The sequence below is a fragment of the Pezoporus wallicus genome, unplaced genomic scaffold (genome assembly GCF_028554395.1).
Source record: "Pezoporus wallicus isolate ANWC-B61680 ecotype Strahan unplaced genomic scaffold, APGP_CSIRO_Pwel_v1 scaffold_6362, whole genome shotgun sequence".
In the NCBI taxonomy this organism is placed as follows: domain Eukaryota; kingdom Metazoa; phylum Chordata; class Aves; order Psittaciformes; family Psittacidae; genus Pezoporus; species Pezoporus wallicus.
In genome coordinates this window covers 855,134-877,603 of record NW_026637663.1, presented here as the reverse complement: position 1 = coordinate 877,603, position 22,470 = coordinate 855,134, and the positions used below count along the sequence as shown (strand labels likewise).

At 37.6% G+C, this 22,470-nt stretch overlaps 1 protein-coding gene across 10 annotated transcripts in view; it reads left to right on the top strand.

Annotated features, from left to right (window-relative positions):
- Positions 1–19,923, top strand: part of STXBP5 (syntaxin binding protein 5) — a 112,604-nt gene extending 92,681 nt beyond the window's left edge. For 5 of the 10 annotated variants that reach the window (XM_057406842.1, XM_057406839.1, XM_057406836.1 and 2 more), the window contains 7 exons: positions 1,975–2,025; positions 6,280–6,519; positions 7,969–8,338; positions 11,745–11,910; positions 12,678–12,789; positions 13,601–13,821; positions 14,321–19,923. In XM_057406842.1, coding sequence (XP_057262825.1) covers positions 1,975–2,025; positions 6,280–6,519; positions 7,969–8,338; positions 11,745–11,910; positions 12,678–12,789; positions 13,601–13,821; positions 14,321–14,362 — 1,202 coding nt within the window. In that variant the 3' untranslated portion in view covers positions 14,363–19,923. The remainder of the gene's footprint in view (positions 1–1,974; positions 2,026–6,279; positions 6,520–7,968; positions 8,339–11,744; positions 11,911–12,677; positions 12,790–13,600; positions 13,822–14,320) is intronic. The other 5 variants (XM_057406841.1, XM_057406840.1, XM_057406837.1 and 2 more) reach the window with 2 other exon arrangements.
- Positions 19,924–22,470: the final 2,547 nt, after the last annotated feature.

The following is a 22,470-nucleotide window of genomic DNA, read 5'->3' as shown; positions in this document are numbered from 1 at the left end:
GGCCTAGTGAAAGAATAAAAAACTAAAACTTGTAGTTGACTCTTAGAATCCAACCCACTGGCCTGTACTTGCTGTCATCTGCTATATTACCTAGGGATTTTTTGGCTGGATTTTTGGTTTGGTTTGGTTTTTTGCCTTTTTTTCTCCAAGGTTTTAAACTTCCGTGTTTAAGTTTTTCTATTTGAGAAGCTAAAAGTGACCATTCTGGTCTTCAAGATGGCTAAGGAGGTTAATTATTGCTGGTGTTCACATATGGTGAAGTATGTGAAAAGTAAAAATAACTCGCATTACTTTTTGTGTATATACTTGAGCTTTTGTTCAATATCTTAGCTTTTGTAGTTTATACCTGTAAGACAGAAAACAAGTCTTATGGGGAATTTGTAATTCACAATTTCAGATGAGGTTTCATGATCTCTTTTCAAGCTGATACAAGTTCAAGCTGACAGCAGAAACATGGGCTTCTGGTCACTAGTGCTGTTTTCTACCACAGTTTTCTGTTTGTATACCTGAGCTCTGATCTGAAACGGAAGTTGTTCTTATTGCAGATAATCCTTGGCAGAAACCTTACAAAGATGAGTTTTGGCCTCAGATGCCAGTGCCTATGCAAGGTTGAGGATAGAAAACATGTAGTCAGGCTGGCCTTTTCAATTTCAGCCTGCACTAAAGTAAGTTTAAGTGACTAGCATTTCACTCTGAGAGTAAGTAATTTCAATTTAATTTAAATAGAATATACTTTGTAACATTGACACATAAAGGAAATAAGAAGATTATTTCTGGAGTCTTAATCTCAAATTTTTATGATGTATGACAGGAATAAAACTGTTCAACTATTCAGATAACTAGGATTTGCAATATTGATAAGCATAATTGATGATGCAATGAAGTGTTTAACTTTTTGAAGGAGCAGAAGTAACTTTACATCACATGCTGTTCTTCAGGATATATAGAAAATTGAATTATTTCTGTTAAAAGGATAATTAGAATGAGTAAACTTCATTTTTAGCAGAGAGGAACAGCAAGATTCAGGCTGCCTTGTGATTGGTATCCATTACAAGGTGCTCCTAGAATTATGAAGCTATTGTCAACATCTACTTTAGGTAGAAAAGAGTTACCTTTACAAGATAGTGAAGAATTAGTTGCTGTATCAGACTTCAAGCCTATGGCTGGGAATAAATTCAGTCTATCCCTGGTGTAGTAAAGTTACATCAAAATTATTCCTTCTCTGGTAATTGTTGAAAAAAAGGATGGAAGATGGCTATATGGCTACTAGTTTACTGGTTACTTTTATTTTAGCAGTATTTATTGCATTTTAAATTTTCCAAGGAAGGGATGAGTTCAAGGTCTATTATTTTGCTTCAGCAATATTATCAAAATTTTACTATTTTTGTTTACAGTGTTGCAAGTGTTTGTATGCTGCTGACTTCATAATTATTCTTTATAACATATTCATTCTTCTAAGGTTGCAGGTTGCATCTCAGATTACTAACTTTTTACACATGTTCATTAATGTTTTAGCATAATTAAAAGTTCATCTTTTCTCTATTTTCAGTATCTCAAGTTTGATCAGGAAGTAGTACAGGAGAAAAGGGGATGGAATGTTAACTTTATGCAAATTTAAGTGCATGTTCTTGCAATAGCCAAGAGTCTGTGTTCTGTCCTCACACCTGAAGAGATAAAACTTGAGGTTGAGCCAAAGCAAAATTCGTCTGATCCAGCAAGTTCCGCTTAAAGCCTGAGGAAAAATGAAGCTTGGCAAAAGTCATAAAATGCTGTATTTGGGGATTTTGGTATCTTCCAGGTTTTACTTTGCACCCCTCCCTTGTGGAAGTGAGGCCCTGCTTTAGTAGAAATCCTGTTAAATACTTCAATTAATGTAATAAACAATGATACATTAAGTATTGGGGAAGAAGCAAATAAAGGCCTGCAGAATCATGTTTATTCTTTTTTAAAAAAAAGATATACTTCACTTTTCAGCAAAGATGTCCAGGAAGCTAAGTTTGCCAACTGAGTTAAAGCCTGATTTAGGTAAGTTTACATAGTTGATTTTATATTTACTAAAACTGTTTTACAGAATGTGGGTACGTTAGTATCCTAAATCATGTATAATTGTGACTTTGCTATATTTATCCGAAGTGTAGAACTAAAATTTTAATTCCACTCTTTATGGGGGCTCTCAGGTACAAAAAGTTATTCCTGTCATCATAAGGTAAGCCTCCTGTCCTTGTACATGGCTTATCGCACTTTCGTCATAATTTTGGGACATCTGTCACTCACTTTATCAGTAGTGTTATGATAGTAAAAGCATGACTAAGCAGATAGTGGAGATTGCTGCCTATTTAAAACCATCTGATACATTTTAATTGAAAAAATAAATATCTAAAAATAATAGGATATGTTGTGTTCTAATCAATAAACGGATGTGCATAGTTTTACAGATGTTAATTGTCTTGTGACTGCTCTGTCTAAATGAAAATAATATAGAGCTGTTTGCATGGATGACCTCTCTGAGAATTTAATCTTTCTTGAAAGAGCACAGTAACTTTTTATATAAGAAGCAGTTCAGTTGTAAAGTCTGTAGTACTAAAGTTCATTATACTGCAGAACTAAAACAGCGTAAAAAATGAGTAGATTTATGATTTTATTTTTAGTACTTTTACTGCCAGCTTGAAGATCAGATCCAGCCTCCCCTGTCTTGTTCCCTCAAGTTGATGAGGGACAGTTGTAGACCTACGACAGTACATGCAGCCTGAATGCGAAAGTTGCTTTCTGCCTGCCATAGCTTGTTCCCCCTCGTGCAGCAGGATAGCTGCCACAACGCCGGCAGAAGATAGACCCCAGTCAGACTGGCAGCTGCAGGACTCTGTATCTGACAACTACTGCTATGAGCAAGGAAAGAGTCCATGGTGCTGGGATATCCTGAAACTGAGTTAGACCACCCTGACTTGCAGTTTACCATTACAGCTTGCTTCACTCAGGGAAATGTGAAGTTGGAAGGAATCCTCGGAGATCCTTTAATCCATTGCTATGGCAAGGATCCAGATGTCTGATAGTTTAACCTCTCATCCATTCATAAGCCTCCAATAAATAAGTTTTTAGAAAAAACCTAGACAGAAAGTTCCAGTGTTTTATAGTCGGACAGATTTCCTGTTACTTAATCAATCTTCCTTGCTTCCACATTAACTTTTCCATGTCCTTTCCACAATGAACAGGGATAACATGTACTCCCTATTTTATTTTTTTTTTTATCTGTCTTATGCTGTTGGAAGCTGTCATCAAATCTTCATTTTTGCAGATTTTTCTCACGAAATTCAGTCCTTTCTCAGGTTGTGATGTCTAAATCTAGGATGGCTTCTGTTAATCTCCTCAGGACTTGGAATTTTTCCTCATCTCCTAAATCTCTTGCTTAGAGGGATTTAACTGTGGCCTTGTTGGCACAAAAGAGCAGAAATATTTGTTTTTTCAATGTTTTTATTCTTCCTCACTATGTTTACTAATGGTTTAGAGATGATTGCAGTGTAGGGTGATTTTTTGCAAACTGGAATGTGTTTGTATTTAAATATTACCCAATTCATTCTAATTTTACTGTTGTTTTACCCCCAGTTCTTTGACAGTAGTATGTACTTAGAAGTGTTCTTTTTTTCCTATTGAAGACTGGAAAAAAGAGAATGCTAAGAGCATTTTCCAATCCTGAAAGTTTTGGCATTTTCTTCATAATTTAATGTTTGGTGTTCCTTCTACCAAAATAATGTTTTGGGGTTAGTTTTGGTTGTTTGAGGATATTTGTTTTTTTGGGTTTCAGGTGTTTTGGTGGTTTTTTTGTCATCACACGGAATCATACAAAACAGTTTGTACTTTCTAAATTGTAGCAGCCTTTGACGGGTTTTACTTGACTTTTCATGTGTGTGGATATCTGCCTTAGATATCTCATTTTTTTCTGTGTAAAAATTCTTCCAGGTTTTCAGACCTGTAAATAAATTCCTTAGGCAATTATCATTTTCTTCTTTTAATTTGTTTTACTTCTGTCTTTTCTCCTAGTGGGAAAGCTTTTGCATAGTGTTCTTCAAAGATTGTCAGCTTGCTTGTGGGTTTGGTTTCTTGTTTGCTAGTTTGTGTTTGGTTTTGGTTTTTGGTTTTTGTTGTTTTTTTGTTGTTGTTGCTGTTGTTGGGTTTTGGTTTGTTTTTTTTTTTTATTTCACTCATGTGGCCATATCTCCTGGCTCAAGGAGCCAACTGAACTGCCTTTCTCCAAAGTTCATTATGCTTATCATTTTTTCTCTCTTTCATAGCTCCTTGAATCTACTCGTCCATGATCTCATTTTTTCAGATCACTTTTCTGTCTTTAGATGTTTAACCTATCCCTTTTTCTCCCTAAATATCCAAGACAAAAATCTAAATATGTGCTTATGTATTTGTCCTCTACTTCTTAAAACAGCAGTTATCTTGATCATTCTCTAGTCTGCATTATGCCATTGCTTTTCAATATTGTAATCCAGGTTATTAAGGTACCCTTACCACTAGGTCCTATCTTTTTGGTTTATTTATCTTCCCATCCTTCTAGTGAAATGATGTGTAATGGGTCATCACACTGTTGTTCCTTCGTCTTCATCTGAAACTAACCTGTTAAAAAACCCACATACATTCTTTATTGATATCAGGATAAATAATATGCACTAAAGCAGTTATACAGATGAGTTGTCCCCTCTCCACAATGCCCATATTGTCTGGAAAATTAATTTTTACAGATATTTTTCCAATCCTTCTGGAATACGTACACATACTCTTCAAATACTCAACTGGATGCAACTCAATGAATGCACACTGAATTTTATGCCTTTTGCAGTTAATGTATGCTTATATTCAGGCTGCTTAATCCATGTTAGAGCTGAAAAATCTTTATTAGTAAATATTCAAGCTTGAAGAAACAAACATTTTAAGATGTTGTTGTCATACGAAGAATTATAAAAGCAAATTATGTTTTTCATTGTTTTACTCTAGATTTATTTTTTCCTTTAATGTGGAAACCTAGAATGTCAACATCTGAGTGATCGATCTAGCTTCTTTCAGTAATCTTTTTTTTACATTTGACAGCTAAAATTCAGTAGGACAATAATTTTTCTGTCGATTTTCGAATGAGACAAATCTGAGAAGACAGATTGTTTCTGCTGAGTAGATGTCTGTATTTAGTCATTTGAAATCTAGTTTGTATGCTCTTCAAACGCGTATTAGATGTTCTTTCTTCAAAGTGGAAACAGTCTAGTGGAATTAGCATAGTGCTGCTTCCAGAAAGTATGTGGGTAGATGTTGTTCTTCAGCCTTTAATCCTGCTTTAAAGATACCAGTCGCATTTTTTACCTGCGCAGAGATCCAAAACAGTAACTTAGTTTTTCAAAGTCATGATAAATATTGCATCAAACTTCTACAGTAAGGTTTGTCTTATGCTAAAATTTTGGAATGATGAGTGAAGGAATTGAAGGATTAATTCATGAATGCACAGATAAATTCACACATGCTGTTTTGTTAACATCACCTCACATTGAGAGAGCATACAACTAAATGGAGCAACATATGTACTGGCTTGAGCTTTGTTAATGTTAAAATTCACTCTCTTTTACAAGAACCTTATTTGCTAAGCAGTGAGCAGGATGACCTGAAAGGTTTTAATGCCATTTCTGTCACTAGGTACAGTATTCAGTTTTATATACCAGTGCCAGGTGGCATTTGTTAGCATTTGATGTTTCTTTTCCTAAAAGTTTGGATATGTGAAAATAACCTGTCTGACCACCTCCATACAGTTTTCTAAAGTGAGATAGTATTATCTTGAGTCATTATTGGTTGCATGATACCCTGCTGTCTGGATATTGCTGCACTTCTTAAAGTAAAACAGTTGTGTCTCCTCAAGATTACTAACCATGTTCCATGGAAGGCAGTATTTCTTAATCTGATCAATGAACTAACTGGCAGAGAGGTTTGTAATTCAGTTTTTATAAAGGAGGAGTCCTGTTTAGTTTTTATTCTCTGTCCCAAGAAGACAGAAACACACATAACAAGACAATTGCCTAATGGCAACCTCTGCAAAAAAAAAGACTGGGCACTTGATATTCAGAATACAGTGTTAAAAATGAGGCCTAAAGGAAATAGGAAGAATACAGGACTGACTATAGAAAGGTAGTCAGTACATACTTCATGCTAAAGAAAAAAAAAACGAAAACCACAAGGTTCTGAATTCTCTTAAACCCTGCATTTTGCCATTCTTTTTAATTAATAATGATTTATTTTCAGATGTCAAAGACAACTCTTTCAGTCGATCCCGGAGTTCTAGTGTAACTAGCATTGATAAAGAGTCACGTGAGGCAATTTCAGCTCTCCATTTCTGTGAGACTTTCACAAGAAAGAATGATACATCACCTTCCCCTTGCCTGTGGGTTGGGACCACGCTGGGTACAGTGCTTGTCATTGTACTGAACTTACCCCCAGGAGGAGAGCAAAGACTTCTTCAGCCAGTAATTGTTTCTCCTAGTGGTATGTACAAAGCAAATGGGCTAAAGTATACTTTGATAATGTTTTGTTGACATTCCTCATAATTTTATAAGGAAACTATTTTTCTTAATAATAGGTTAATTAAGAATTACTATATACACCATTAATATAGCTACTGAGGTTAACAATTTAGATTGGTTACTTAATTACCAGTGTTTTAAAGTTGTGAAGTTGAAAATATGATATCATGTAATATAAAACACCACTTTAGTGTATACTTGCTGAGAAAAGTATGTTTGCTGACCTTAATATAGTTCCTGGTAATTGTTAAACAGAGATGGGATTAGAGATGAATATTTCAAGTGCTTAAGTCTATTACTTTTTTAGTCATGAGGTAGGAGACTTTGAGCTTTCCCGCATCATAAAAAGGGAATACAAGTTAAGGGTTATGTATTGAACAACTAGCTTTAATTAGTGATTAAATATTCCTTTGGATTGCAGTGGGAGGTCTTGTATCTTGTTTTTCTGATATAATTGCAACTGAATCAGTTGCTGTCTGTATTAATGGTTTGCTGAATATGCTGTTAGGCATAGAGTTAGCTTTCCTGCTACAACTGTCTCATACAGAATGTACTACTGTGTTCCACTTTGCTCTCGCAGATGGATCAGGACATGCAAATGGTAATGCTATATGATTGACATAGTGATTAGGAGTAGTGTGGCCTCTAGACTATATATGTGATTTGTGCTTCTCAAGTATGGTATTGGCAGTAGTATTCAGATTTCCTAAAACAGTAAAGGCAATGCTGCGGATTGGATAATAATTTTTATCTCTGGATCTGCAGCATAAGCATTAGAAGATGCTGCTATGTGTATGATTTTTTTTTTGTGCACTTAGCAAATGTTTGGTTTTTACTTGCATGTGAACAAGTAAACTAAGAAACTTATTAGCTTAATATTTTGTCTACAGAGACAGTGATTTAAACAGTGAGGAGAGAAAACTTCTTTTTCATTTTACGCTAGAGAAATGGATTCAAGCAGAAGCTGCAGGGCAAAAAAATCCTGCGTGTTGCTTGTTTCTGAACCTGTCTATACTGAAGAAAAAAAGAGGGTCTCACCTTTGACTAATGACATTTATATCAACCATCCTGTGTCCTCCTCAGAGATTGAAATGAGTTGCATTTGTGACACTGAACTTGAAAACAAATATGCATTCTAGCTTGGCACTCTTAATAAATGTGTATATTTCCATTGAAGTTAACAGAGCAGTATGCATGCACTTAACCCTTGAAAACTGGTTTAACATTTTCTTGAATGCCTACATGTTCTTGAATGTGCTTCACTGGTCTGAAGGTTTTGGTATGTTATTTTGCTACAGAGGCAAGCCTACATTCTTGTTTCTTTGCATTGTGCTAGCTTCTAAAGAAATATTCTGTAGCTGAAAGGTAATTTAGAACTGTTTTAGAAATGCACTCAATTTCTTTTTTCTAGGAACCATCCTGAGGCTAAAAGGGGCAATCTTGAGAATGGCTTTTCTGGATACAACAGGATCTTTGGTCCCACCAGCACATGAACCCTGGAGAGAACACAATGTTCCTGAAGATAAAGATGAAAAAGATAAATCGAAAAAGCGACGACCTGTCTCAGTGTCCCCCTCTTCCTCTCAGGAAATCAGTGAAAACCAATATGCAGTGATATGTTCAGAAAAGCAAGCAAAAGTTATCTCGCTGCCATCCCAGAACTGTATTTATAAACAAAACATAACAGAGACTTCTTTTGTTCTTCGTGGAGACATAGTATCATTGAGTAACAGTATCTGCCTTGCATGTTTCTGTGCCAATGGACATATTATGACTTTTAGGTAAGACTAGTTTGATAATAACTTAAATATTTAAAAAAAAAAGTTTTCTGCTAGATAAAACGCTTCCTTTTCCATAAGGATGTGATCTAAAAAAAAGATAAATCTACATTCACTCAGTTTTGATAAACCTCTAACACCTGAGTCTGCATAATTTTGAGTATGCATTCCTGTTAGTTATGCCTTTAACACATGAGAGTGCTTACAAGTTTAGGAGCTACCCTGATTCAAGAGAGAGATCTAAATGTGTGATACAAGTCCATGAGTTGAAGAAGCTTGTCTCAAAGGTGAATTTATTCCCTGATGGAAAAAAAATGCCTTCAGTTAGGCTTTCAGCTGGTACCTGACCATAACTCATATTTTTGTGCAGCTGTTTACATCACGCTCATGCCTCAAGCTTACTATTTTGTTGTGTAGCTTGTTCCTGTCTTAAATGCCTGAAACTCAAGCTGTAGAGGCAAGATGAATTGTAATACAGTAGTATAATAGTATATATTGCCGACCGTATCCTGGGCTGCATCGAGAGTGTTCAACAGGTCAAGGGAGGTGATTTTCCCCATCTACTCTGCTTTTGTGAGACCCCACCTGGAGCACTGTGTTCAGCTCGGGGGCCCCCAGCATAAGGAGGATGTGGACCTGTTGGATTGCGTCCAGAGGGCTACAAACATGATCAGAGGGCTGGAGCATTTCTGCTATGAAGACAGGCTGATAAGAGTTTGGCCAGTTAAGCCTGGAGAAGAGAAGGCTCCAGGGAAACCTTAGAGCAGCCTTCCAGTACCTAAAGGGGGCCTGTTGGAAAGCCAGAGAGGGTCTTTTTACAAGGGCATGTTGTGACAGGGGGACAAGGAGATAGATTTAGATTAGGTATTAGGAAGAACTTCACTATGAGGGTGGTGAGACATCAGAACAAGTTGCCCAGAGAAGCTGTGGCTGCCATCCCTGGAATTCTTCAAGGCCAGGCTGGATGGGGCTTTGAGCAACCTGGTCTAGTGGAGGGTATCCCTGCCTATTGCAGGGGGGTTGAAACTAGATAATCTTTAAGGTACATTGTAGGGAAGTTGAACTTCCAAGGATTAGCTCCATTTCATAAAAATTAATTGTTGTTAGGAACAGGACTTAATGTTCTGCTTGTGTAAAGCTGGCAGAGGATTGTATCACATCCAAGATGCCCAATATTTGCCTACTGATACATGTTTAGATGGGACTTAAGATTCTGTTACAGATTTGGTTGATACTATGAAAATGCTATCATGGATATCATGCTTGTCATATCTGATCTGGGTTTGTGTTTTGTGTTGAAGCTGTAAGGATGTTCTATGTTTCCATCAGTCTGAAGCAAAGCACTCCCCTGTTACTAACTCACTCTTGGGAATATTCTTAGTTTTGACACATGCATGGCAGAAGTGTTGTTCCTGGGTGACATGCTTATAAGAGAATACTGCTTTTTATTTCTTACCTGTAGATTTTGCATCCAAAGTCATGCTACCAGTTCTCCTTTCTTTTGTTTGTCATACTTGAAGTTCCCTGCTAAGAGGCAATTCAAAATCAGTAAAACGCAAGTTTAACATTTAGAAATCTCAGTAACATAAAAAAAAACAACCAAAACCACTCACTGTTGCAATTACAGTCCGCTTTTTCATTGCTTTTGACTTCACTTTGCCCCTTTACTGCCTTTTTTAGTTTCTAGAATTAATGATATTAATGGAGATGATTTCTGCAGCAAAACCTGCTTAATGTATGTGTGTAAGTGTTGGCGCATTTGCACTAATCTTTTGTAAATCATGGAGGGAAGGAATGCCATCCAAAGGGACCTCGACACGCTTGTGAGTTGGGCTGATGCCAACATCATGAAGTTTAACCATGCCAAGTGCAAGGTCCTACACCTGGGTCAGAGCAATCCCAGGCACAGCTACAGGTTGGGCAGAGAAGAGATTCAGAGCAGCCCTGAGGAGAAGGACTTGGGGGTGTTGGTTGATGAGAAAATGAACATGAGCCGGCTGCAGTGTGCACTCACAGCCCAGAAAGCCAACCATATCCTGGGCTGCATCAAAAGGGCATGACCAGCCAGTTGAAGGAGGTGATTCTGCCCCTCTATTCTGCTCTCGTGAGACCTCACCTGGAGTATTGTGTGCAGTTCTGGTGTCCTCAACATAAAATGGACATGGAACTGTTGGAACAAGTCCAGAGGAGGGCCACGAGGATGATCAGGGGACTGGAGCACCTCTCATATGAAGACAAGCTGAGGAAGTTGGGGCTGTTCAGCCTGGAGAAGAGAAGGCTGCGTGGAGACCTCTTAGCAGCCTTCCAGTATCTGAAGGGGGCCTATAGGAATGCTGGGGAGGGACTCTTCATTAGGGACTATAGTGATAGGACAAGGGATAACGGGTTCAAACTTAAACAAGGGAAGTTTAGATTGGATACAAGGAAGAAATTCTTTACTGTGAGGGTGGTGAGGCACTGGAATGGGTTGCCCAGGGAAGTTGTGAATGCTCCATCCCTGGTGGTGTTGAAGGCCAGGTTGGACCGTGCCTCGTTCAAACCCACATGGTTTAGTGTGAGGTGTAACTGCCCATGGCAGGGGGGTTGGAACTAGATGATCTCGAGGTCCTTTCCAACCCTAACTATTCTGTGTTTTACAAAAATTTCACAATTGCTGTTTTTGAGACAGTGGTTTATTTTGGGTTCTATTTTTCAGGACATCAGGTATTTAGTCACTTCTTACTTGCATTTATTATTACTTTGAGAGGAATGTTTGTTAGCAAGAGCATTGTTAAAGCCTGAGTGTGCTATGCCTGTCCTTCAGTAGCTCGATGCAGTAAGTACTGCAGTTACATGTACAGATTCAGAAAATACAAGGTAAGCAAACTTTGCTTCGAGGACTTCATCTTACACATACAGTCAGACAAAAATGTGGACATAGTAAGATTTTTTGAAGATACTTCATTCTGTTTTCCTTTGAAAGCACAGCACTGTGTATTTCCAAGTGTTCTTGAAGAGAGATCTTTTAGAATGGTATTTTTAGTCAAAGATAAATTTTTCACCTGAGAGAAAAGGCAGGATGTTGAATTATAAAATTATGGTAGATATTTATCAAAATACTTTGTTATTAACTATTGAATAATGCTTTAAAATTAATCTGATATACACACAGAGGATATCATTTAAGTGATGCTTTTAAACACATCTGTGATGCACTTGTTTAAATTTCACTTTTGAGGTGCTACTTTGGAAAGTCTCATTTATGTTTTGAGATATTTTGTAATCACATTAAATGATACCCTGTTTGTATGGCACTTATGGCGATAGTGAAGAGAAAAATAATGTATTATGGTGTTAAAAATGAGCCATTTGGTCTAATAGTAGACAATCCTGCTATATTTAATGGGACTTTTTAATTCTTTTTCTTAAGTTTGCCAAGTTTAAGGCCATTGTTGGATGTATATTACCTGCCACTCACCAATATGCGGATAGCCAGAACATTCTGCTTCACCAATAATGGACAAGCACTCTATCTTGTATCACCAACTGAAATACAGAGGCTCACCTACAGTCAAGAAACATGTGAAAATCTTCAGGTAATGAATTTAAAAAACAGTTTTCTTAGATATACTCTGAGGTTCTTAGTTCTGGATTCACAATGCTTACATTAATTTGTTGTAAAGCTTTGGCTTTTGAGTTTCGATTTTCTGTTTTTCCCTCAATGTAGAGTCTGATTGAGGATGAATCACTTCTACTCTTAAATTTACTGTTTCATCCATCCTTTTGTGTTTCAAACAGTTTCTTAAATTTCCTTTCTGATCAGTGGGAAACTTCCTTGCTCAACATGCACAGTTAACAAAAACTCCCTTGTTCAATTGATGCTGGTGGACGTGCATGCTGACATAACTGAAGAATGCTATCTTGGGGTACTTTAAGAAAGCTATTATATTTCAGGGATATTAACATTAAAGATTCTCACCATGCTCCAGCTTGGAAGTAGTATAGAATACTGAAACAGCAGAGATGCAGGCTGTAAGGTCTCCTGTGGTACCACACAGGATTATTTGTAGATATAATGTGAACAGAACAAAATCAGGAGTGTTGCCCAAAATACAGGTTTACTTGAACCGGTTTCTTCACTACAGAATCACATGCGCTATAAACCTGCAACTATCAGATGGATAGTTTGGACAGATTTCTTAATGTGTTTTTATTTTTTATTTCCTAAGTTACCTTGCAAAGGCAGATGCCTATTAAAGCATGTTAATTTTGAAATTCAAATCCACAAAGTTTGCTCCTTAAGGAATATTCCATTAATTTGTGTGGAATAATGTATGCTTTGTTGTGTCTCTTCATTGTAAAGGAAATGTTGGGTGAGCTCTTCACTCCTGTAGAAACACCAGAAGCACCAAACAGGGGGTTCTTTAAAGGCCTATTTGGAGGTGGGGCACAGTCACTCGACAGAGAAGAACTCTGTAAGTTTCTTGTATTCATTATTTTTTGGTATTTCTGCCTAAGGAAGCCAGTGATCCTTGAGAAATGTATTAACCTGTGACAATAGAACACTACATTTGCAGAGAGGAGAGTAACAAAAGGGATGACAAATACCTTTTCATAGCTTTTGTGTTGTACACCTTACCAAAAGATCAGAAATGCTTGGTACTGTTTCTTCACAGGCTCCTTTACCTCATTTATTCAGGAGTGGATTATAAAACGAGAAGTGGGACAACTGATCTTATTTTTATTCATCTTTATGGAATACATAGTACTGACCATGATATTTCTTAATCCTGTTAAACTGAAAGGGGCTGGTCCTGGAGAGCACTATGCTGGATAGTGAGAAAATTAAAACTCCATCTTAACTTCAGTGCATTTGCTAGATTCTTTTTCATCATTTGACTTATGCAGAGATGCCTTAGCAAGCAGAAGGATAGAACGGTATGATAGTTCAGTTCAGCTATGTTGCTAAAAACCACCAGCACAGTTCTGTTGATGACTGATGTCAGCACTGGTGAAAGAGTTTTAATTTCACACTCGAGCTGTGGAAAGGTTATTATTTTATAACCTGTCTGGAAAACTTGGAAATATGTTTGAAAATCTTAATTTTATTAAATAATGTCTAGTAATATTGAGTAATGAGTACTGCTGGTAGTCACACCTATGATTAGGTGTTCAGTGTCCGTACAAAGAAATGTCACCTCCTTATAAACTAGTTACATTAGTGTTTGTGTATAAATGGTAGAAAACCTCACTATTGTGTTCTTGCTGCTTTGTAAATGCCTCTAGTTGGAGAATCAGCAGCTGGGAAGGCATCAAGGAGTCTTGCCCAGCATATTCCAGGGCCTGGGGGTATTGAAGGTGTCAAAGGAGCAGCATCTGGCGTAGTTGGTGAACTAGCACGAGCCCGGTTGGCACTAGATGAAAGAGGACAGAAACTAGGAGAGCTGGAAGAAAAAACTGCAGCTATGCTTTACAGTGCTGATTCTTTCTCTAAACACGCTCATGAGGTGAGTCTGTTGCATGTTATGCTGAACATTAATCTGATTCTTTATCAAATAAATGTTTTGCAAGTAACCAGTTTATGCAAAGGCATGTCAGAAGTATGTAAAGGGAATGAACTAACATGGATAAAGGACCTCTTAGGTCTGTTTTACCTATTAATCATTACTCTTAATAATTGAGTATTAATTAAAACAGCTTTGCCTTGTGGCTCATTGGTCTAGAGCATACCCTCTGTCTGAGTAATATGTAGACTTCCAAAAGTGCATCTCAGTTCCCATTACTGAGATATAATTAATTTTGAGGCCAAATCATCAGCAGTGATGCTACCATTAGAAAACTCATCATGCTAAATCCTTGCTGTTCACCAAAGTTGTTGCACTTTTGAGACACTTTATTAAAATCCCTTTGCTCATACTGCTTTGTAAGCATATGATTTGTTTGTATCATTGTGCTTCTTGGTATGTTACAGAAACAGTAATTAGAAATGTTTTTTTGTTTTTTCAGATGATGTTGAAGTACAAAGACAAGAAGTGGTACCAATTCTGATGAGCTCATCAATTTCATCTGTTTAATTTTGTCCTGATGGAAAAATCTTGGGTTTTCATTAATTTTGGCAGGACCATTGAAATTTCAAGGAGTATTCACCATTGGATACTGTGTTTCCTAGCACAAATAACACACTGTTTTACCTCAGTCATGGCGTGAACTGAGGAGCTTTATATTTAAAAGAAACACACACAAAAAGCAAACTTGAGTGTTTCTTATTCTTGAGTGATTAGCTGAGAGTTGGAACAGAGAAGGTAACCAGAACGTATGGAAAAGAGGGTAAAAGTTAAAATGTAGTGTGAGATGGGCAGGGGCAATGCAGGGTCAGTCCTGTGTTAATATTTCGTATGCCAAAAGTTTTTGTGCTATTGTAATTGCTGCCAGTGTTATATGCTCCTGTGAGGAGAGGCAATAAATCAGGGGTCCAAGAGCTGGAATGAAGTTGTTTGTCTTGCTGGACAGTAGCTGACTTACTCTTACCCTCTCTAGGACTCACTATATTTACCATTATTGCTGAGGAAGAGTTTGCTGTCACTTCTTTCATCGGGAAAGCTGGAAACTTGGAAGATGTCTTGTTGAAAATTGTATACATAGTTGACTTGTGCATAGTCTTTTCTTGGACCCCTGATCTAGTATTCTTGTATTCACATCCTATTCTGTGAAGTGGAAAACAAGAGAAAACACAATTTTTGCATTAAAAAAAGTCAAGTGAATAATATGACTGGAATGTGTCATGCTGGGAGTTTTCATTTGTGTTATGTCTGTGAAATGTGATAACATCTTCATTGTGGTAAGAATACTTCAATTTCTGTTCAGTTAAATATTATTCTTTTGCCAAAAATAGCTATTGGTTCAGTTTGTATAACATTTAGAATTGGCTGTGGGTTCCATTCATGCTGTGAATTTTTATAAATGTTTAACAGAATGTATCTTTACAGCCATTAATTAAAATAGCTGCGATAGTTTTGCTTAAAACTCAAGTTCTAGATGCCCCTTTAGTCCTTTACTATGAAATCAGATAATCTTGGACTCAGGTTTTCAAAGTTTTACACTCTGTGGAGGTGCTGATGCATGAATATTGGCAAGCATCTAATATCCTGATAGTTGTCAGTATATTGTTTAGAAAATTCCTGCTAGTAGAGCTATTTTCAAGTACCTATCTCGGCCCCACCCAGCACTAAAGGCAGTCGGCTAAAGTTTTGATTTAGTCTCTGAAGCAGTGTTTTCAGTGTGGGCCATGGTAAGTGTCAACTAAAACTTCAGGAATTCATGAAATAATGTTCTGTTTGGGCAAGGTAAACAATATTGCTGAGCTAACTTGTTAATGGCTGCTGCACTAAAGCTGTAACAGTGTGAATGACAAGAGCTCTTTTAAAAAGAGATAATTCCTTAAGATAAATGTTTGTATTTCAAAAGTTTATTTAGACTTTTTTCCTCAAAGCAGTAATAGTTACTGACTGACTTTATTTTATAAAAGGGAGTACTTAGAAGCAGGTAGATCTGCATTGTTTGAAGTTATTCTTTTGGGCTTGCTTCACCAAGTATCGTATCCTTTGTGGGTTTTTTTGCACATGTTCTGAATATTCCCAAAGCAAAACCTTGGTTATATTTGTATTGTTAAGTGATGTTGCAGATGCATAGATAAGGCAACCTTCCAAAACACTCAACACATGCAAAATACTGAAGTAACTGATGGTTCCTAATGAATTTTTCAAATGAAAGGTAAATATGTTTGGGCTTTGTAGCACACACTAAATCTTCTGATTCTTTGTATAGTAACACTTAATTTAAAAGGGCAAGTGAATTCTGTTCTTAGTACGAGGGCATGCCATACCATGTCCACTGCTGAAAGAACAAATGAGAATGTGACAGTTTGAACAAGCAGCATTCTGATTTCCTTATGGCTCTATCCCTTACCTACTGAGGCAATGTTAACTCCAGTTACTAGACTTGTCTTCCCACGCAGTTTTTGCCTTTACACGCTTTTTCTTTTTGTGTCTAATTAATGCATATTTAAACCAATTCCATTTTGTCAAAAATCCAGGTAGGAGAAAACTAGGTAAACAGCTATCCATACCATTTCCAAAAATAAAACACCCTAGCTGACACTTATTCCCTTTGTTCTGTCACATATGTAAATTGAGATGACTTATTATTAATTGACACGGTGAAGGTGAACTATATTTCAGAGCAACAGATCCTGGAAAATTAGTCTGGTCAGGCTCAGGGGGAGAGGATGGCAAAAGTACTCTTCAGCAGATCATGGTATCGGTTCAATGGACGATGATCTTGGCTTGAAAGGAAGGCGTACTTCTCATCAAGAAACATTTGACAACCACCAGCAAGCAAAAAAAATAAGTGGCAGTGGGAGACCATCTGCCAGTACAAGAAGAGCATAGTGGCTTTTTTGGTATTATAAAATTTATCATAGGTGAATCTTTCTTCTGTTGCATATGTTCAGAGCATGCTTATGGATTTGAAAACTAATGATTGCTCATGAGATGAATACACAAATGGTTCTTGGTCAATAAAAGGGGCTATGTACAATTTTTGTCTAAAATGTTCCTGTTTCCTTCTCTGTGGAAGGAAAATGATCGTACACACATTGTTGCGTCTTGTTCCGCTATTGGTGGTGCACCTTTTGTACAGCAAAGTATATTGAAATCCTTGGGGGGAAGCTCCCCTGGTTTTTTCGCTAGCATTTTAGTTGTGTGAAACTTTTATAGGGTGTCTGGAAAACTATAAAATACAACTGAGCTATTACTTTTTTATTTTTATGATGGAAGTGTAAGAAACTGCTGCTACCTATCTGTTTATATGTAGTGTGTCTCATTAGGAACTGTAAACAAAAGAAGCTTTTTTTCACCTTAGTCCTGCCAAATTGTAACTTTTGAATGCTGGTCTGCGTAAATATGTGTGTATTCCAAATATGTCTGAAAGTGTTACACCACAGGCATCTCCAGTGATTCGTTCTTCAGCAAACAGTCAGATATAAAATATAGTAATAGATAGCTGTGTTCCTCGTCTGTCTTTATGCCAATATTTTTGCCTGAGGTGGTACTTGTGTGGCAGGTGATGCTGGAAAGCTACATCCAAAGGAGGATTTTTGGAAGCAAGTTAATTTCCTCTTTTTCCTTTCATTTGCCTTTTCTCTTTTCCATCGTTGGCTTTTTTATTTTTTGTTGCTTACTTAATGGCACTGATCTCACCTGAACTTTTAAACTTGAATTTTTCCTGCACTTTAAGTCAATCATGGTATTTTAGTCCTTAATTTTGTTTCTGCATTTGTGCAGTTCAGGTTCATTATTTGTATATAAACACACACGTTCAGTAAAGACTTTAGAACAGATTACTTTCAGGCACATTTGCTAATTATGTGACTATCACTTAGAATGTGTGTTTTCTTAGCAAAATATGTATATACAATACAGACTCTAATGAAAGGCACGTATCCTGTGTCAGCATTCAGTTTATAAATTACTGCAACACTGTCACATTTGTTACTAGTTACTACAATAAAATCTGTTATATTTATACATACTGCTTAAGAATATACTTTTAGTTTTAAATAATTTTTATATGTACACTTCTACCTTTAATTTTAAAAAGACTTACGTTCAACTTTTAAGTCAAAGTACTTAAAGTATGTATATTATCCATAGAAGAAGTTGTTTTAAGCTTATGAATACATTCATATCTCATATGGAGATGATAAAATTACTAAGAAATGAAAACAAATAGCCCATTTTGCTTTGCAGAAAACAATCATTTTTACGTCCCATTTTGAACATTCTTTAACAATTCCCTAAGTAAGGAGAGGACAGATTGTGCACTCGGAAAACTAATGTGATGTAAAAGTTATCTCAGTAGCTGCAGTCTGTGGCCAACTGGTTTTCTATGGTTTTATATGTATGTATTTTTTTTTTTAGGTATACACATGAAAGATATTTTTCAGCTTTATTTCTTGAACTCTTAAAATTCCCCAAAACAAGTGAGAGTTATCCAATAAATATTTTCTTTGAGTATTAATCTTTTAATTTTCTTGATGTATTAATCTTGATTATACATCAGCTCTTTACATGTAAATCAGGATTTTTTTTTTGTATACCAAACATGCAAGAGAAAACTTTCAGCATATGGCTGAAGTGCCCTCTTCTTTCTTACCAGGCTTTAACGTAGGTGAGCACAGATAGCAGCTGGGGTTTGGTGCAGGGGAAGGTGGGCAACACCTTGCCTCACTCACTGAGTGGCAGGGTAACTCATCAGTTGAACGTGTTCTCATTCTAGCCAATTTCCTGTATGACTTACATGAATCTTTTTGGGTGGGTGTTGGTAGTTTTGCTGTGACCACAAAATCTTCAAATGCTTTGTAGACAGAAATTAATGCTGTTTGAGTGGAGGGAGGAAGTAAACAGAAGAAAGGTGTGGTGTAGGTGAATTGGCTAAACCAATTTTATTCATTGAAAAGCTAAATTAAGCTGGGCCAATTTCTTCTTACATGTGCTAAAAAGATATGCTGTATATCGTCTATTTGATTACTGTTTCAAACCAGATGAGTGTATGGTGCTTCTGGGTTCTTTTGCACCTTAAAGTTTAGGCTTAAAGAGATGGGCGTTCATTTTTTAAAAGATGACAAGGGGAGAAGAGGCAGAAACATAGAAAAATCAAATGTCAGGTGTCAATCAGTATTTCTTTTAGTTTTCCATGTAAAGCACACAAAACGTTTAAGTCATACAACTGTAGGTTACTTTGATACTTGTTTTACCAGGCAAATAGTAACTCAAAAGTTAAACTGTTTCAGTTGAAAACATGTAAGGAGTTGTATGTGGATTACCACTACCATTCAGTAACAGGTGATGCAAAGGGAGAGGGGTGGGAACATGTTTTAAATATTCCCTTTTAAAACAGAATTGTAAATAAGCTGTACTGTGTTATTTTAGACCTGAGCTCTGCTATCTGTAGTGGTTAGAACTAGGAAAACATGCTGCTTTCTAGTTATGCTACTGTTTCATTGTACCAGCACCATGGGGTGGGGGGAAGGGTAAAAACAGTAAATTTCTCTAACACTGCCCCATTGTGGGTAAGCATGCTTGATGTGTAGCGGTTCTCGTTTATGTATCTCTTAGTGTGTACGTGTGTTTTCTTTCTTTCTTTTTGTTCGTTGCAACTTACTCTTCAGTTAAGTCTTGCTGAGCCCCACTAGCTCTTCTGAGGGTGATAACTGGAATATGCATTTTAGGTAGGGTTGCAAATCCATCTGTCTACAAATATAGTTTCGTATGAACTGCAAACTGTACTGTTACAAACACAACTATGTTAGATTGCATAGAGTTATTTTACTTACATGTACTTGAACTGAACTATGTCATCATAACAAAGTTAAAAAATTAAGTATGGAATATTTTTGTAAATAAAAATACCTGTGCAGCTGGTATTTTAAATTTAAAATGTATTATACATTAATGTTTCAGAAAAAATGTTCATATATGTGTATATGAATGTGTCATTATGCTGAAGGGCTCTTGATTGGGCAAAATAAACTATTCAAATCTCTCCTGAAATGAGTGGAGCTTACTCCTTCCTACCCAGTTGTTCTCCCACTGGCCGGAGCATGCAATGACTCCCTGGGACAAAAGGCTTTTTCATTTTGCTGAAGTTTTTGAGATGCACTTTATAGCAAGTAGAGCGGTGTGTGCTGGAAGCACTAGCAGCCAGGCCAGTAGCAAATAGCCCCTAAGGAGCACAAAAGGTGAAATGGTTTGTCTGTGGTTATGTTCCCAAGCAGGTCTAAAAGCATCCTGAAACGTGCATCTCAGTGGTGATGATGTGAGCTCCTGTTGCACTTTCAAGCTACCAGAAAAGTTAAGGTCATTCATTGAACAGACTCGGTGTTGTTTTTCTGTTTTGACAGTGTTCATTAATTTAAAATCCAGGATGTGTGGGGAGAAGAAATTAAGCTGATTTTTTTTTTTTTTTTCTTTTCCTCTCTGTGTTTTTTTTCTTTGCCCTATGCTGTATTATTTTCTTCGAGGCTTAGCTCTGCCACAGGCCAGTTTCTAGCTTGTAGTCTATTAGATTTTCTGTTTTCTGCTGTTGGGGGTAGGGGAAGGGAACAGGACTACCCAGCTTTGTGAACATGCTCTGGATGCAGAAATACTGACTCTGAAGAGGGACAGGAGGAGCAACTCTTGAGAAGTGAAATTTTTTGGAAACTCGTGATGTCAAACAGTAAAATATTTCAGTGCTGGTTGTTTTATTGTGTGCTTGATATAGTGAGAATGTAGTTTCATTTGTGAAGTCTGCTGGTTCCAGGCCTCTCCTGCCTTCCTGTTCTGATTTCACACACACGCACACCCCCAATAGCTGATAGTTACGTTTTCTGAGCTTTAAGCTCTGCAACACATGGGGCTATAAAAAGAATGATGCGTTGGAATAAAAAACTGCTTTAGATTCAATTGAATTGGACAGAAGACATTCAGAACTTTCACACTGCCTCCTGCTAGAGTTAGGGTTAACACCAGCTCTGGTGATCTCTGCCATCACTATTAACACAGCAGGAATAATTCCCTCCTTATGGGGACAGGCTGACAAGAGGAGGGGATTGTCAGACTGAGGTTGTGAAGGGAAGGCCCTTGATTTAGTGAAAGCCAGGATTTGATGAGACCTACATAAAACTTGATCCCTTTACACATCATTTTTTAGGATATTTCCAGTGCCAGTGTACTGTAAATGCATTGAAGACCTATAGACACATGATGATATGCCCATTAGTATCAAACTGTGCCACTCTCTAAAAAGTTTTCCTTATGCAGATTCTTTACTGGGACTGGCCCCTGGCCATCTCTGCCCAGGACACTAAGAAGCCCCATAAGGCAGCCCCATAAGGCAGCCGAGGTCCAGTGCAGAGGGACTGTAAATCAAGCAATGAAAAGGACCGAGTGCAAACCCAGGTACCAGACTTGCATCCCAACTTTCAAAGGCAGTCTTCGTGCAGACTGAGGAGCCAAACTTCTTGTTGCCTGTTGTCCTGCAGGTGCTCAGAGGCACCCTAGCTGTTAATCACGACTGCTCCCTCCTCCTGCTACCCCTTTGGCTGGGGGCTGGCCAAGCAAGAGGCACTGGCTGTTTCCTCTCTCTTAGGAGGTAAGGTAGCAACCTTACTAGAGACATCGCAGTCTGGCCTAAGGAAATAGGATGCTTTACCCCACAGTCCTGCACCGAGATACACCATGAGAGCAGAATGTCAGCAGACACCAGTTTCTCACCTAGTTTGCCAGCTGTTTGTTCAGAATGCGTAATTAATGCTCTCTTAGTAAGGGCTTGGGGGCTTGCATATGTAACTTGTTAGAGTAGCAGGGTTCTGCTCAGCTGCTGTAGTGCGCAGTTGTCATTTGTCAGCCACAGGAGACAGCCTAGGCTGAGATTTGAGCTCAGGCTGCTTGGAAATGAGGGAGCTGTACCCCCTGGCTGGTTGAGACCTAGGGAGCACTCCTTTAGCCTCAAATACTCATTTAGAGTTGATTGACTACAAAGGTACTCAGAAGGGATGATGGCGGATTGTAGCAAAGCCACAGTCAAGAGAAGGAAAATTGATGTGTTTTGGAGCAGGTAACAGCGTTTCTGCATCTTGCTGCAGTCACAGTGTGAGCAGGGCTTCAGAGGGAGCCGATCATTGGCAATCAAAATGTCAGGCTGTGCTTATGTTTTGATAAGTTTACCAATTCTTCTGCCTAATTAAGCAGACATAATGAGAAATTTTATTTAACTGTGATTTCTGTGGCACAAGAGACTCCTATGGAGAATAACGTGGAATGCGGTCTTCTCTGTGGGAGTGAACAGAAAACTATTTCAAGCTGGTTCTCCTAACTCTCTTGGGCACCTGCAAGTCTCTTGGCACCAACTCAGTAAGTACCCTTTATCTGAATGTCAGTGTCACCTAAAAACCATGTGCTTTTTCTTCCAGGATCTTGAAGCGCACAGCACAGTGCACCAGGCCCTCGTGAGGCTTCTCTTCATTACAGTTACTGTCTTCAGACTGAGTTATGCACATGCCTGTTGTTCAAGTGGTATATTGCAACATACTAATTCATATAGGGAAGGGCAGGATT